This window comes from Archocentrus centrarchus, chromosome 16 (assembly GCF_007364275.1).
Source record: "Archocentrus centrarchus isolate MPI-CPG fArcCen1 chromosome 16, fArcCen1, whole genome shotgun sequence".
NCBI lineage: Eukaryota > Metazoa > Chordata > Actinopteri > Cichliformes > Cichlidae > Archocentrus > Archocentrus centrarchus.
In genome coordinates, this window is record NC_044361.1 from 11,801,486 (window position 1) to 11,818,725 (window position 17,240).

Genomic DNA, 17,240 nt, shown 5'->3' on the forward strand with positions numbered 1-17,240 from the left:
TTGAACTATACAACACAAATCTCACTTCAAAATTTAGATACACACATCAGAACTCAAAATATAAGAACCTGACACAATGCTGTATTAAGAGGACAAACAATAATGAGGTACTTAGCTCCGCCCATGACACAAACAGTAATTGCCAGGGCCAACTTTATTTGTCAGGACAATGGCCATACACATACACAAACATGTAATTTTCATGCATAAAAAGGCCAACATGGATAAATGAAAAATGACTAAACAGAAAGACATGGACTGCATTTTACAGCACCTTCACTAAGTAAGCGGCAGTAGCAGTAACTTTCACTAAGCAACAGAATCCTATTTGTGAACAGAAAGGAAAAATTATGAATGGCAAAATGAAATTATGCAAGTCTGTTAAATCATCAAACAGATTAAACAAAAATTGAGTGAACAAGATGAACTTACCCATCGTCTCACAGTAGAAATAAAACTGAAACGTACAGTAACCAATCCACACCAAACAATATATACTGTAAAATATCAGTATGTTTACATATTCTGTTCAACACCCAGTTTGCCAATATAACTGGAATACTGTCAGCCCTTCTCCTGCCTCCACAAGATGAAATATTTAAATTGTCCACCAGTGATATCATCAGGACACAGAGATTGCTTCTGGTCTTACCCTTAATATCCCATGTGTCCTGATGATATCACTAAAGGACAATTCATCACATTCCCATATTCTATCCAGGATTTTCTTTTCTTTTCATAGTTATGCCCCGATTCCTTACAAAATCTCTTATGTTTTGGATAGAGCGGGCAGCCAGAGCAGGATCTTCAGCCTTCTTGCATTGCTGGCATTCAATCATAGTGGCCAGTTTTCCTTTTTTGATGTGTTCGCCAAAATGTCTCATTTTTATTTTTTATTTTATTTATTTGGGACAATGCACATTAATAAAACAATCAATACTTAGTACAGATTGTAAATGAGCCAGATTATAGCATGTTTGCTAATTTGCATCTGTAGTCCCTAGGCAGAAGGACAAACAACAGAAAACGTCATGAATATACAATAGTAGTAAAAGACAACACATTGACAAACATTAAAACAATATGACTGCGACAACCTCCATGGGAGACCATGGATTCTTTTTTGCTCTTCTAGCACTTTCCAGAGATACTAGAAAAAAGACAAATAAATTATTAATGAAAACCAACTCCATTTTAAACAGTTTTTAAATAAGGAAATTTGTGTTTAGTATATTATTTGTTAAAACAATGGTTCTTGGCTATAAATTATGTACTGATGTAATGCCTATTTATTCCCCTTTTAAAATGTGAATTAATAAAGAACATACATTAGCGGGACAAGCTACAGAAATGAGCATGTGCGTTGCACAGATGAAAATAAATTTCTGCCAATGCTAAACAGCTTATTCTGCCATTGACACTTGCTTGGTAAGTGTGGTTGATTATATGATTGAATTCTGAAGAAAAGGCATTTTCGTAATTTCAAAATAGTATTTGTTTGACAAACAGGCCTCAGCAGCTTTCATAGAACCATCCAAAGCCAAAAGAGGCTTGCTGGTCCCTAGATCCCACTCAGCACCACGTTTCTCTATAGGTGCTGTATCAGCAAAAGCCCAAAGTTGAGAACCCTGGTGTACTAAATCTAACTTAATAACCAAATTAGAAAATATATTCCCATTGCTTTGCTTATTACAGTTTTTTGGTGTTTTGCTGTTTTGAAAAAACATTACAGATTAAAATATGTATAAAGAAAGTACTATAAACATTAGTCCTATTACTGATCACTAAATTGCATCTATTTTCTAGCATCTGAATATTGACAGTTTGAAAATGTATCAATTTAATACAAGGTACAGTTTTATATGGTATGTGCATTTAGGCCAGATATATTAGCTAAAATATCAGCTCACAGTATCCTGCAGAAAGAGAATGGTCACCATATTGCCTTTGGGTGGTGTGGATAATTTCTTTTGACCATGCTTCAGTTGTGCTTTTGTGCTTAAGTAATTTGGTGTTTAGTGACTTGTGTATGTGTGGTAGCATTTACCAGAATGTTTATTTGTGTTCTTTTTTCTGCTGGGCTCTTTGTCCTTCTTTAGTTTTGTGTTGGGTTCTTTCTCCTTAGCATCTGTGTGTTTACTTTGTGCTGAAATGAAGAAAGAAAAGATTATAAAACAAAAAATAACAATGGTCTGGATGAGCATTTATTTGTTGTAGGTAGGTTTCTTAAATACTGTGAAGTCCAAGATTCTCCTTTATGGTGTTAAGCAACTAATGGATAAATAATGAATTTATTCTCTTAATGATGAAATCCAGATGTACGGTTTAGACTTGTAGTTCACAGCGACACATGGATGTGTGATATGCCCAGTGCTACTACAGCTTATAACAAAAGATATTGAGCTGACTTATGCACTAAAATAAGACTCAAGCAGTGACTGGAAAGTCGACCAGCTTTTGCAAAACAAGGATGCGATCACAGAGAGAGCTAAGCAAACCAGGCAACTAACAAGGAGACATTCCACCAAATACATACTTTAGTAGATCAGCCCCTTCTTTCAGGTCAGATGGTCACCACAGCAAGTCAACCTCTTCCACCTCCCCTTGTTCTCTACATTTTCTATCCTCACACCAACTATCTGTTAAGTTTCCTCATCCACATCCATCAATCTCTTTGGTCCCCCTCTCTGTCTCCTGCCTAGCAGCTCCATCTCTAACATTCTTTGATCAATATGTCCACTGTCCCTCCGCACATGCCCAAAACAATCTTAGTCTGGCCTCTCTAACTTTTTCTCCTAACTGTCCAACCTGCGTAGTCCCTCTGACATTTTCATTCCAAATCCTATCCATCCTCATTAGTCCCACAAAGAATCTTAACATCTAAGCCTCTGTCATATACAGCTCAGCCTTCTGCTCAGTGCCACTGTCTCTAAATCATACAATATAGCTGGACTCACTCTTCTCTTTTAAACCTTTCCTTTTACTATTGCTGCAACTCTTTGGTCACACACCACTCCTGAAAATTTTCTCCATTCATTCCATCCTGCCTGTACTCTCTTCCTCACCTCTTTTTCATGACTCTTCATTTCTCTGGATAGTTGATCTACTTAAATTCCTCCACTTTTGCAACCTCTGCTCCTTGTAACCGGACTGTTCTACCACCGTCCTCATTCACACTCGTATTCTGTCTCACAACTGACTTTCATTCCTCTTCTTTCCAGTGCAAGCTTTTATCTCTCGAAGTTCTCTTTTACCTGTTCCCTGCTCTCACTGCAAATCATGATACTGTATGCAAACATCATATTACATGGAGATTCCTGTCTGACCTCAACTGTTAGTCTGTCCATCAGCAGGACAAATAAGGGGCTGAGAGTTGATCCTTGATGCAGTCCCACCTTCAACTTGAAACTGTCAGATCTCAAAACTACATGCTTGTTGGGAGGTTGCATCGCTACTCCTTGTTAATGAGGGGATGCCTCACAGATAGAGCCTTCTGTCTGCTGTTGGGGCAGTTTTCTTCCTCGGTGGCCCCTCTGACCTGTGGGGTTCCCCCGGGGTCAGTTCTTGGTGCTCTACAGTTCTCCATTTACATGCTACCCTGGGGTCGACATTTAGGAAGTATAATATTCCTTTTCACTGCTTTGCTGACGATGTGCAGGTTTACATGCCATTAAAGGCACCTTCCAAGAAATCTATTTATGCTGTGTTTAATTGCATGAGGGATATTAAGACAAAGATGGACTTAAAGTTCTTAAGATTAAATTAAAACAAAACAGATTAACCTGTTTGGTCACCCTGACTTGGTCCAGGTTCTTACCATTTCTCTTGGCCTACTAGCACCTTATATACCATCACAGGTAAGGAATCTTGGTGTTATTGATGGGGTGTTCAAATTAGACAAGCAGATTAGCTCTGTGGTCAAGGCTAGCTTCTTTCAGCTTCGGCTTCTAGCCAGAGTCAAACCTTATCTTAGAAGGGGCAATTTAGAAAAAGTCATTCATGCCTTTATTACATTGTGCTTAGATTAATGTAACTCCCTGTACTTAAGCATTGGCCAGTCTGAACTCAACTGTCTGCAGTTGAAAGCTAAGAACATTATTTGCTTAAGTTGATTCATCATTGTGAATGGTATGATAGGAAGTGCTTTTATTTTTATATTAGGAAGTGCAAGCCTAGACGCTGTAGTTGCTGTTGTGCACACTGAAAAGCAGCAGCCATGCCTATATGTTAATTGTTGCACTGTAATGTATTCAATGAGTAAATTGTTAGATTGAAAAGACTGTCCTGGTCATCAGTTATAGCTACTACTTCTGTATTCTACATTCAGATCACTTGAAATTTAGCTTACATATCACCCATTTATTTGAACTGTTGCTGTGACAACAAAATTGAAATGAGTGAAGAAGGTCTGAATCCACTGTGCATTATTTCATAGCCTAAAAGCAATCAAAAATGGTGACATGTTAGTATACTGAGGATATGGGCTAACCTTGTGATAATGGTGATAATGGATAATGGAGGTTCCTCGACAGGTTGCCTAGCCATCAATGGTCCTGCAGAACCTGTAATAAAATATAATATATTTCATTGCATACATAGAAAGATGAGTAAAAGTATTACAGTGAAATTTTGGTTAACTTGCTATGTGGAAAGGTAATGTTTACTCTCATAATAATAATAATAATAATAATAATAATATCTTATGGTTATTTGCCTTTTCCCCTGAAATTTGAAGTCCTTGGGACTGAATTTCATTTGGCACATGAAGTCAAGTTTGGACAAAAGCACACTTTTACAGAATAAACCAGGAAATGTTCAAAAATCTAATTGACATACTACACCCTTTGCCATCTTTTTATGCGACTTCAGAGAGACCCATCTGTAGAACACAAACCAACTGTGGAAGTCTCTTTGCATGAGTGCTCAATTGCTATCTGGGACCTAAGTCATTCAGGCCCTTGCTGTTTTCTAGTATTTCAGATACAAATTAATGTCCCCTCAATATATGTCTGAAATACTAGAAAACAGCAAGAAATTTTAGTTATTGACTTGACAGTGAAATTAAAATTGGTTACGAATACAACATAGCATGTAGCTAAACTGTTAAAAGTCTAACCATCTGGTGACAATAAATACACGCTAGGTTCCTCAACAGATTCCTTATATATATATATATATATATATATATATATATATATATATATATATATATATCACACAGTACTTACCGGTCTGTGGATGTGTGAGATTTGCTTCATCTACCTCACTCTCAGCATCGACCTCACTCTCAGCATCTGAATCGGTCAACTGTAGGTTGTCTAGTTAAAATAAATTATATTGCCTTAATGAACCATGAGGTTAAAGTGTTATAAGTTGCCTATGCACAATGTGTGTTCCATTTTGCTACCATATATTTGCTAGAAACATGTCTAATTTTTAATGTAAACAACTTTAAATGGCATTACCTTCGATTTCATTCTCGTCAAGTGTTTTGCCTTGAAGGCTTCTGAGAGATCCTTTCTCCATGGCAAGCAGCAGTTTGGATATCTTGGCCAGCTGGGTAGTAGCCTCAGGAAGTCTGTAATATTCACGATGAACGCGAATATCGTGGCCAAGGAAGTTAGCAACTTGGTCCAACTCGTGATTCTTGAGGTTCAAGATCTGAGACAAAGTTGCAACATGTTTGCGTAATTGCATTGACCTGAGGAGCTCAGGGTTTTCAGCCCCACATTCACTGGCATAAAACCTCAAACAGTCCTGTCCTCTGTAGGGAGTCAGACAATGAGGTCTGGCAAACAGGAACAGGTTTTCTGCCAGAACACCACAGTCTTTTCTTTTTTCTATTAGGCGTGTTATGGCATTCACCATGTCTGGCGAGAGTAACACTGCAACCTTCCGGCCTCTTTTACCCCTTAATTCAACACGACTGAAGTGTTGACAAAGGCGAAGTTCAAATTCTGTCAGTCCAAATGCGACGTCCTTATGCAGGGGACTTGTGTCTCTTTCCAGAAAGCCATTCATTGTCATCTTTGAAATTTCTCCCCCTCTTCTTCTGTTAAAAAGTATTATATTTGCCATGGTGGCTTTACACAGTTCACTATATGATTTTGGTGAACTATTGTCTTCCAAGTCCTTCAATGCTTGTTCTGTAGTCTTCTCCAGATGTCTGTGAAGACGCTGAACATCTTCGGTGAAAGGAAGAGTGGAGGGCTTGTTAAACTGCTGCTCATTCAACGTAGTTAAAGCGGTGTGAGAGATGAGTTCAGACCACTTTGTAGCATAGAGAGTTTTGAAACTCTGGGTTGACTTTATCAGCGTACTGTCTTGTGCCATGAGTGCTCTGCAATGTAAAATATCACTGACTTTCTGTAGTGAGTGACCTAACTTTAGAGCAAGGCTTGGAGTACGGTAGCAGTGCTTTTCTTCATCATACCCGGATACTTTCTTGACCGCTTTGATAACCACATCAAAATTTTCAGGTCTCACAGCATCCTCAAGACTATGTATTGAGAATTCCTTGCGAAGCGTGAGCAGGAGTCTTCCAGATTCTCTGAGTCTCTGGCGAATGTAGTCATATTTGGTGGGATCCTGTCCATATTTGTTAAAGAATGATTGGGCCAGCTGAAGAATAGAGAAGTCACTTCGCACAGTAGAAGTTATTTCATCATCTTTCATAACAGCTAACACGCTCCAAACACCTGGTGATATCTGCTGACACAAAGCTGACTCATTCATAGAGGCCAAAGACAAAACTTTTTTTCTTCCAATCTCTGAAGTGGCTTCTACTGCTTTTGAAGAACATTTTCGAACATGTCGCCAAAGATCTCGTCGCAGATATAATGCCTGGCAGTACATGCAGTGAATGTAATCTTTTGCATTGTACTTTTTCTTTGATGTGCGTCTTAGTTTTAGTGATCCAACTCCACTCGCCAAGACCTCTGAGTTATGCTTGTGGTTTCCCTTGTTGCGAAGCTTTATAAGCATTTTCATACGTTGTTTGGACCTCTTGGGAAGACTTAAAACTTGAGCAACATCTGCATGTGTTTTCTCGTGAGTTTTTAAGTGACGTGTAAACTTTGTCTGTAGTTTCCCACAAATGTAGCAGTAAGTTTTATTTCTGAGCAAGGATGACGTGTTTGAGACTTTTTCAGCCATAGCATCAGCACCATCATCAACAAATATGTCTTCGGCATCAGCGTTTCCTATATTGCCAGTAACTCTTGATACTTCAAGCTGACTTGTGCTGATCATATCTTCAGTTGATGATTCTGCAGCTTCAGAAACGGGCTCTCTGTTTTCCTCTACAAAACTTTCTTGGTGGTGTCTTTTGTTTTTGGAAGAAGACTTGCTGGTGGAGACCTCACAATTCTGTACTTGTTTGTAACTGATTTTTAAAGGCTCTGATCTGTCATCGCACGAGCTGTTTGAATCATCTATGGAATCAGGAACATACTCCTCTTCTGATGATACCACCTCACTTGAACTTGGTTCTGTACAGACCTGATAATGATTAAAAACCATCGTATATACATATATTATATTTTGCATACTTGGAAAGCATTGCACCGAGAATAATTCTACTAAAAAGCTTACCACTTGCAGAAGTTCAGTGATGTCCACCTTGTGTTTAACATAACACTTTTTGTGCCAGGACTGGTTGCAAACTAGAAAGAGAAAATTAAGAATTAATAAAAGAAGGTAGCATGGAAAGTACTTAAAAAGTCAGTGCAGCAGCAAATGGCTCATTTTAAACATATAGCACAGCTACACATGGAGCAGGTTTTTAAAAGTGTTCCTGTGGCATCACATTCAAAAGATACAGATGAAGCCCCCCTTCCATTTTCAAAAAATTACCTTTACATCTCACACCACTCCATTTCAGAGGTGCAAAAGGTCCTCCACATGAAACACATTTTTCTAAACTTGACATTTTGTCAGGGACAAGATCATGATCACAGTCCTGTTGACCAAAAAAAAGTGTAATCATAAGATAAGAATCTTAACGGACACTTGTGAAGTGTAGAATATCAAAACCAATGAATCGTTTGTACTCTGTTTCTATAAAAACATGAATTAAAGATGAAAGTGACATGATTTGTATGTGTTATCCCTGTTGTGAATGAAATTGTTTAGAAATTAGAAACTTCAAACCTTAAATCTACATTAATAACTTGTTGCCATGTAAAATTCAGAGGAAAAATTACACACCTGGAATAACAGAAAAAAGATCCCCTCTCAACCTAGCTTGTTCTTCAGCAGAACAAACCTAACTAATCAACTAAAATAGAACAAAAACATACATTCACTGTGGATTTACTCTACCAGTTAAAAGTTTGGAGCCAACTTCTCATTCTCATTAAAATGAGAAGGTGTGTCAAAACTTTTGACTGGTATTGTACATAAATATATTGTATAAAAGCATGCATGGAGCATGACCCTTAAGAATATGGTCATGCTCCATATTCTTGATGGTGAGCAGATATCTCACCTGAAAAAAAACAAAAAAACAACCCCACCCCACCCCAAAAAATAATTTGAATATACATGCTTCAGAAGACTGAACTGGATTTATAATCTTCATAATGTATTAACTTGTGAAATTAAAGATTACAAAAACCAACTGAATCTATACACAACTGAATATAATTTATATGAGTGAAAATTTAAAAAAGTAAAAGTTAAGAAGTCGTTAGAGAGGAAAATTACCTCTGGTGAGTTGCCCGAAAATGATCTGCAGGCATCCACATCAGAAGCCTGACACAGCAACTCTTTGGAGAGCTAAAATGAAGGGATGAACACTGAATGAGTCTAGGCTTCTAAATTAAAAAAAAAGAAATAATGTCCACCTAATGTATGAACCTATCAAGCTGAGTATTACACAGGACCTGTGTGTCTGCGCACTTCTAAATGTAACTTTCGTTCTTTTGTACTTGTATTTTCAAAAATCAGTCCTCCAAATTCCTGCATCTTACATTTTGAGGATTACATAGGACCTGTGTATCTGAATAGTACTGAATATCACTCTCATGAGTTTGTTTTATAAAGTAAATAACTCATTGAAGATGTAAATTACCTCTGGTGAGTTGTCTGGAAAAGATCTGCATGCGTCCACATCAGCAGCCTGACACGACATCTCTTTGGAGACCTGAAATGTAAAGAACAATCACTGAATGTGAGTTTGTTCATAATGTTCAAAACCGAGTCCTCCTTATTCCTGCACCTGACATGTTGAGTATTACACAGGACCTGTGTATCTGCGTGCTTCTAAGTGTAACTTTCTTTTGTACTTTTATTTTCAAAACTCAGTCCTCCTTATTCCTGCACCTGACATGTTGAGTATTACACAGGACCTGTGTATCTGCGCGCTTCTAAATATAACCTTCATTCTTTTGTACTTGTATTTTCAAAAATCAGTCCTCCAAATTCCTGCATCTTACATGTTGAGCATTACATAGGACTCTGTATCTGAATAGTGCTAAATATCACTCTCATGAGTTTGTTTTATAAAGTAAATAGGTCATTGAAGATGAAAATTACCTCTGGTGAGTTGTCTGGAAAAGATCTGCATGCGTCCACATCAGCAGCCTGAAACGAAATCTCTTTGGAGACCTGAAATGTAAAGAACAATCACTGAATGTGAGTTTGTTCATAATGTTCAAAACCGAGTCCTCCTTATTCCTGCACCTGACATGTTGAGTATTACACAGGACCTGTGTATCTCCATGCTTCTAAGTGTAACTTTCATTCTTTTGTACTTGTATTTTCAAAACTCAGTCCTCCTTATTCCTGCACCTGACATGTTGAGTATTACACAGGACCTGTGTGTCCCTGTGCTTCTAAGTGTAACTTTCATTCTTTTGTACTTGTATTTTCAAAACTCAGTCCTCCTTATTCCTGCACCTGACATGTTGAGTATTACACAGGACCTGTGTATCTGCGCGCTTCTAAATATAACCTTCATTCTTTTCTACTTGTATTTTCAAAAATCAGTCCTCCAAATTCCTGCATCTTACATGTTGAGCATTACATAGGACTCTGTATCTGAATAGTGCTGAATATCACTCTCATGAGTTTGTTTTATAAAGTAAATAGGTCATTGAAGATGAAAATTACCTCTGGTGAGTTGTCTGGAAAAGATCTGCATGCGTCCACATCAGCAGCCTGACACGGCATCTCTTTGGAGACCTGAAATGTAAAGAACAATCACTGAATGTGAGTTTGTTCATAATGTTCAAAACCGAGTCCTCCTTATTCCTGCACCTTACATGTTGAGTATTACACAGGACCTGTGTATCTCCGTGCTTCTAAGTGTAACTTTCATTCTTTTGTACTTGTATTTTCAAAACTCAGTCCTCCTTATTCCTGCACCTGACATGTTGAGTATTACACAGGACCTGTGTATCTGCGCGCTTCTAAATATAACCTTCATTCTTTTGTACTTGTATTTTCAAAAATCAGTCCTCCAAATTCCTGCATCTTACATGTTGAGCATTACATAGGACCTCTGTATCTGAATAGTGCTGAATATCACTCTCATGAGTTTGTTTTATAAAGTAAATAGGTCATTGAAGATGAAAATTACCTCTGGTGAGTTGTCTGGAAAAGATCTGCATGCGTCCACATCAGCAGCCTGAAACGAAATCTCTTTGGAGACCTGAAATGTAAAGAACAATCACTGAATGTGAGTTTGTTCATAATGTTCAAAACCGAGTCCTCCTTATTCCTGCACCTGACATGTTGAGTATTACACAGGACCTGTGTAACCCTGTGCTTCTAAATGTAACTTTCATTCTTTTGTACTTGTATTTTCAAAACTCAGTCCTCCTTATTCCTGCACCTGACATGTTGAGTATTACACAGGACCTGTGTATCTGAGCGCTTCTAAATGTAACTTTCATTCTTTTGTACTTGTATTTTCAAAAATCAGTCCTCCAAATTCCTGCATCTTACATGTTGAGCATTACATAGGACTCTGTATCTGAATAGTGCTAAATATCACTCTCATGAGTTTGTTTTATAAAGTAAATAGGTCATTGAAGATGAAAATTACCTCTGGTGAGTTGTCTGGAAAAGATCTGCATGCGTCCACATCAGCAGCCTGAAACGAAATCTCTTTGGAGACCTGAAATGTAAAGAACAATCACTGAATGTGAGTTTGTTCATAATGTTCAAAACCGAGTCCTCCTTATTCCTGCACCTGACATGTTGAGTATTACACAGGACCTGTGTATCTCCATGCTTCTAAGTGTAACTTTCATTCTTTTGTACTTGTATTTTCAAAACTCAGTCCTCCTTATTCCTGCACCTGACATGTTGAGTATTACACAGGACCTGTGTGTCCCTGTGCTTCTAAGTGTAACTTTCATTCTTTTGTACTTGTATTTTCAAAACTCAGTCCTCCTTATTCCTGCACCTGACATGTTGAGTATTACACAGGACCTGTGTATCTGCGCGCTTCTAAATATAACCTTCATTCTTTTGTACTTGTATTTTCAAAAATCAGTCCTCCAAATTCCTGCATCTTACATGTTGAGCATTACATAGGACTCTGTATCTGAATAGTGCTGAATATCACTCTCATGAGTTTGTTTTATAAAGTAAATAGGTCATTGAAGATGAAAATTACCTCTGGTGAGTTGTCTGGAAAGATCTGCATGCGTCCACATCAGCAGCCTGACACGGCATCTCTTTGGAGACCTGAAATGTAAAGAACAATCACTGAATGTGAGTTTGTTCATAATGTTCAAAACCGAGTCCTCCTTATTCCTGCACCTTACATGTTGAGTATTACACAGGACCTGTGTATCTCCGTGCTTCTAAGTGTAACTTTCATTCTTTTGTACTTGTATTTTCAAAACTCAGTCCTCCTTATTCCTGCACCTGACATGTTGAGTATTACACAGGACCTGTGTATCTGCGCGCTTCTAAATATAACCTTCATTCTTTTGTACTTGTATTTTCAAAAATCAGTCCTCCAAATTCCTGCATCTTACATTTTGAGCATTACATAGGACTCTGTATCTGAATAGTGCTAAATATCACTCTCATGAGTTTGTTTTATAAAGTAAATAGGTCATTGAAGATGAAAATTACCTCTGGTGAGTTGTCTGGAAAAGATCTGCATGCGTCCACATCAGCAGCCTGAAACGAAATCTCTTTGGAGACCTGAAATGTAAAGAACAATCACTGAATGTGAGTTTGTTCATAATGTTCAAAACCGAGTCCTCCTTATTCCTGCACCTGACATGTTGAGTATTACACAGGACCTGTGTATCTCCTTGCTTCTAAGTGTAACTTTCATTCTTTTGTACTTGTATTTTCAAAACTCAGTCCTCCTTATTCCTGCACCTGACATGTTGAGTATTACACAGGACCTGTGTGTCCCTGTGCTTCTAAGTGTAACTTTCATTCTTTTGTACTTGTATTTTCAAAACTCAGTCCTCCTTATTCCTGCACCTGACATGTTGAGTATTACACAGGACCTGTGTATCTGCGCGCTTCTAAATATAACCTTCATTCTTTTGTACTTGTATTTTCAAAAATCAGTCCTCCAAATTCCTGCATCTTACATGTTGAGCATTACATAGGACTCTGTATCTGAATAGTGCTGAATATCACTCTCATGAGTTTGTTTTATAAAGTAAATAGGTCATTGAAGATGAAAATTACCTCTGGTGAGTTGTCTGAAAAAGATCTGCATGCGTCCACATCAGCAGCCTGACACGGCATCTCTTTGGAGACCTGAAATGTAAAGAACAATCACTGAATGTGAGTTTGTTCATAATGTTCAAAACCGAGTCCTCCTTATTCCTGCACCTTACATGTTGAGTATTACACAGGACCTGTGTATCTCCGTGCTTCTAAGTGTAACTTTCATTCTTTTGTACTTGTATTTTCAAAACTCAGTCCTCCTTATTCCTGCACCTGACATGTTGAGTATTACACAGGACCTGTGTATCTGCGCGCTTCTAAATATAACCTTCATTCTTTTGTACTTGTATTTTCAAAAATCAGTCCTCCAAATTCCTGCATCTTACATGTTGAGCATTACATAGGACCTCTGTATCGGAATAGTGCTGAATATCACTCTCATGAGTTTGTTTTATAAAGTAAAAAGGTCATTGAAGATGAAAATTACCTCTGGTGAGTTGTCTGGAAAAGATCTGCATGCGTCCACATCAGCAGCCTGAAACGAAATCTCTTTGGAGACCTGAAATGTAAAGAACAATCACTGAATGTGAGTTTGTTCATAATGTTCAAAACCGAGTCCTCCTTATTCCTGCACCTGACATGTTGAGTATTACACAGGACCTGTGTGTCCCTGTGCTTCTACATGTAACTTTCATTCTTTTGTACTTGTATTTTCAAAACTCAGTCCTCCTTATTCCTGCACCTGACATGTTGAGTATTACACAGGACCTGTGTATCTGCGCGCTTCTAAATGTAACTTTCATTCTTTTGTACTTGTATTTTCAAAAATCAGTCCTCCAAATTCCTGCATCTTACATTTTGAGCATTACATAGGACTTCAGTATCTGTATAGTACTGAATATCACTCTCATGAGTTTGTTTTATAAAGTAAATAGGTCATTGAAGATGAAAATTACCTCTGGTGAGTTGTCTGGAAAAGATCTGCATGCGTCCACATCAGCAGTCTGAAACGAAATCTCTTTGGAGACCTGAAATGTAAAGAACAATCACTGAATGTGAGTTTTTTCATTATGTTCAAAACCGAGTCCTCCTTATTCCTGCACCTGACATGTTGAGTATTACACAGGACCTGTGTGTCCCTGTGCTTCTAAATGTAACTTTCATTCTTTTGTACTTGTATTTTCAAAACTCAGTCCTCCTTATTCCTGCACCTGACATGTTGAGTATTACACAGGACCTGTGTATCTGCGCTCTTCTAAATGTAACTTTCATTCTTTTGTACTTGTATTTTCAAAAATCAGTCCTCCAAATTCCTGCATCTTACATTTTGAGCATTACATAGGACTTCAATATCTGTATAGTACTGAATATCACTCTCATGAGTTTGTTTTATAAAGTAAATAGGTCATTGAAGATGAAAATTACCTCTGGTGAGTTGTCTGGAAAAGATCTGCATGTGTCCACATCAGCAGCCTGAAACAAAATCTCTTTGGAGACCTGAAATATAAAGAACAATCACCGAACGTGAGTTTGTTCATAATGTTCAAAACCGAGTCCTCCTTATTCCTGCACCTGACATGTTGAGTATTACACAGGACCTGTGTGTCCCTGTGCTTCTAAATGTAACTTTCATTCTTTTGTACTTGTATTTTCAAAACTCAGTCCTCCTTATTCCTGCACCTGACATGTTGAGTATTACACAGGATCTATGTCTAGACACAGATACTATATCCCATCCTAGTTAATATATATATAAATATTAGGTCAGCATAATTTTTTTACATGTGACAGTCTATGACATTTTGAATAGTACCGAACAAGTTGGAATAGTGTAGTCTGATTAAGTCTTTCTGCAAGATCTGCTTTTTCAGGCTCTGTGCTCCTCACTTATGTTTTTGACTATATTGAAAGTGTGTGCTACAGCTTGATATATCCTTCAAAATTGTGTTCAAAGGTGGTAGAATGACTGGTGGTAGAGGTGGTAGAGTGACAGTATTGTTACACTTCTATATACCTTGCTTCTCCATGGCCAGTCAGAATCACCATAATTATAAGTGATTTCTTCCCCTGGACCAATATCTTTGAGCGCAAATAAACAGAGATGGGGTCTTCCAGCCACTCTTGTAACTTTCATTTTGCTGTTTGGGTTCACCTCCTCATCATTTACCAGTCTGCCTAATGATCCATCCTCTCTGGCAGCATCAACACTGAAATATCAAGTATGCAATAAGAATAATTACGTCATGTAAGAGAAAGGATTTTGCATATTCAGTGTTAGCATGTCTGAAGAATATTCTTCCACCATCTTAAAACCATCTGGCACTGTGTTTCATAACTGAAACTACTTTTACTGATGATGAGGCAGAAAATGTTTGCATCTCTGTGTTTAGATACAAATTTAGGGGGGGGGCACCTTAAAACAATCACATACCATAACTGTTGTCCATTGAACTGGAAATCAAACATAAAAACCTTGAGTGCATCATGGTAAACTTTCAATCGGTTTTCTTGTTCCTTTCTGCTTATGACTTCCCCTCTATACTCAATAAGGAAATCTCCTTTTTGAAAGCACCGACAGCTGAACACACCCCGACCTGAAGGTACACATAATAAACAAAGTAGAATAATACACTTTAAACAATGCAGAGCTGTCCAATAGTAGCAATTAAGACTAACTTTTGAGATTATTAACTTATTCAAAATCAGTTCATAAATAAAGTATCTCTCTAGGTGTATAGAATTATCTACCCAAGAAAAAAAAAATTATCCAACATAATAGCTTCTATTTTGAACAGTTGTCTCCTTTGGAATAAGACAGATGTTCTGATCATGATAGTCATAGAACATGATCTATGCTCCTAAAGTGCAGTTTAAAAATTGTAAATTAAAAACAATCTTTGTTAACAAACCTTTGCACAATAAACTCAGAACTCACCTTTAAATGAATTAATATATTTTACATTAAATCCTTCCTTATCTTCACCTAAGGAGCAGTAATAACTGGCATCATGTTTGGGATTTCTTTTTGCTCTCTGTGGCCTTGTTGCTGCCATCTCCTGCAAAAATCACATGTTGATAACTTGAGCAACAACGTATTACTGTGTACAATATAATTTAATGGTATTGTATGTGAAAATGTCGTATGAATGAACAGTATCACATCTCCTACTTTCTATTGACAGGTTCTCAAAACTTTCAAATAGAAAAATTAATCTTAATCCTAAGAATTCCTATATAGTATAATTTGTGCCTGAGAAAGAATATCACACACTGATACACATCACAGACAATGACCAAATACAGACTTGACTTTTCCGGCAATTTCATGCCTCGGTTCTAATTCTGGAGTGAGCCACCATCCCTTTAAACTCTGGTACACTGACTAGCATGCTTGCTAATAACTAGCTAAACTGTTGCAAATCAGATGCTTTAAAGTATCCCAACATCAAGTAACCTACACATTCTGCATAATTGCATAAAAATATGTACCTAAATGTGTAAGGAGTTTTATATGGATCTTACCTCTTCCTCCAAAGAATCCCCTGCAAAGAATGACGCTTGTTCAATTAACACGTAAGGGCTTGCACCTGAACTGGACGGACTGTACCACATTGATAGAAGAGGAGGGGTATGACAAATAGAGAATTCTTTTTTTGTTTCTAAAGAGCACAAGGTTTGATTTATTCAGGAACAAGAAAACAAATTTGTTTAAATAATATTTTGTTACTTTGATTCAATATTTCAAAGTGTGTATTTTATCTTACATTTTGCTTTTATTAGGAGGCAGCAGTCACATGGTATCTCCCACCAGCAATGTTTAACCCTTTATCAGGCAAGTGACTTCTTTTGATCACTTCTGCTGACCTCCTAAATGATGTCACAGCAGCTATACTTTAAAACACATTTTTATTCAGAGACACTTTGGTATTTTTTGTATTCATTTTCACCCAAATAAGGTAGCTTAAACCTTTTATAAACTTTTCCTTTATCTGGAAACTGCTGTCTAATGGCAGACCCAGCAGAAAAACGTTTTCTGATGAACCTGCCTATAGACAATCTAGACTACCTAGACAATCCATGTGTATACAGAGTAGCATTATTACCTGGAGATAAGGACAAAATATCAATCTTTATAGTTTTATGCTAACAGTAACATAAGTAATCATGATATTTTTGCACGTTAAGTATTTTTTAAATTAATGCTTTTTATTTTTATATTTGTAATTCTGTATTACCCCATGGGTGGTTATCCATTCTTTCAAGCTTGGGTTCTCTACCACAGGCCTTGGAGCATGAGGGTTCTTGCACAATATCTTAGCAGTTCCCAGAGGTGTGCTCTTCTGTATCAAGAAGTCTGATGAATCTCCGGGTATCTGTTTGAGCCACTCTTCCAGTTTGGGGGTCATTGCCTCGAGTGCTCCAGTGACCACAGGCACTACTGTTGCCTTCACCTTCCAGGCTCTTTTTAATGCTTTTTTGAGTGCTTGGTATTTTTCTAGTTTTTTTTTTTTGTGTTCCTTTATCCTAATGTTTCCATCATTTGGGATGGCTACATCACCACAAAAGCTTTCCTCTGCAGGTTAATGATC

At 37.5% G+C, this 17,240-nt stretch overlaps 1 protein-coding gene across 1 annotated transcript; it reads right to left on the reverse strand.

Annotated features, from left to right (window-relative positions):
* Positions 1-966: 966 nt before the first annotated feature.
* LOC115794488 (uncharacterized) lies at positions 967-8,808 on the reverse strand. Its single transcript, XM_030750024.1, has 8 exons — positions 8,707-8,808; positions 7,855-7,960; positions 7,594-7,664; positions 5,466-7,500; positions 5,229-5,318; positions 4,490-4,562; positions 2,048-2,146; positions 967-1,150 (listed from the first exon to the last, which is right to left on the reverse strand). The coding sequence occupies exons 2-7, from the start codon at positions 7,928-7,930 to the stop codon at positions 2,137-2,139; spliced, it is 2,355 nt and encodes a 784-aa protein (XP_030605884.1). The 5' UTR covers positions 7,931-7,960; positions 8,707-8,808; the 3' UTR covers positions 967-1,150; positions 2,048-2,136.
* Between the last annotated feature and the right edge of the window lie 8,432 nt (positions 8,809-17,240).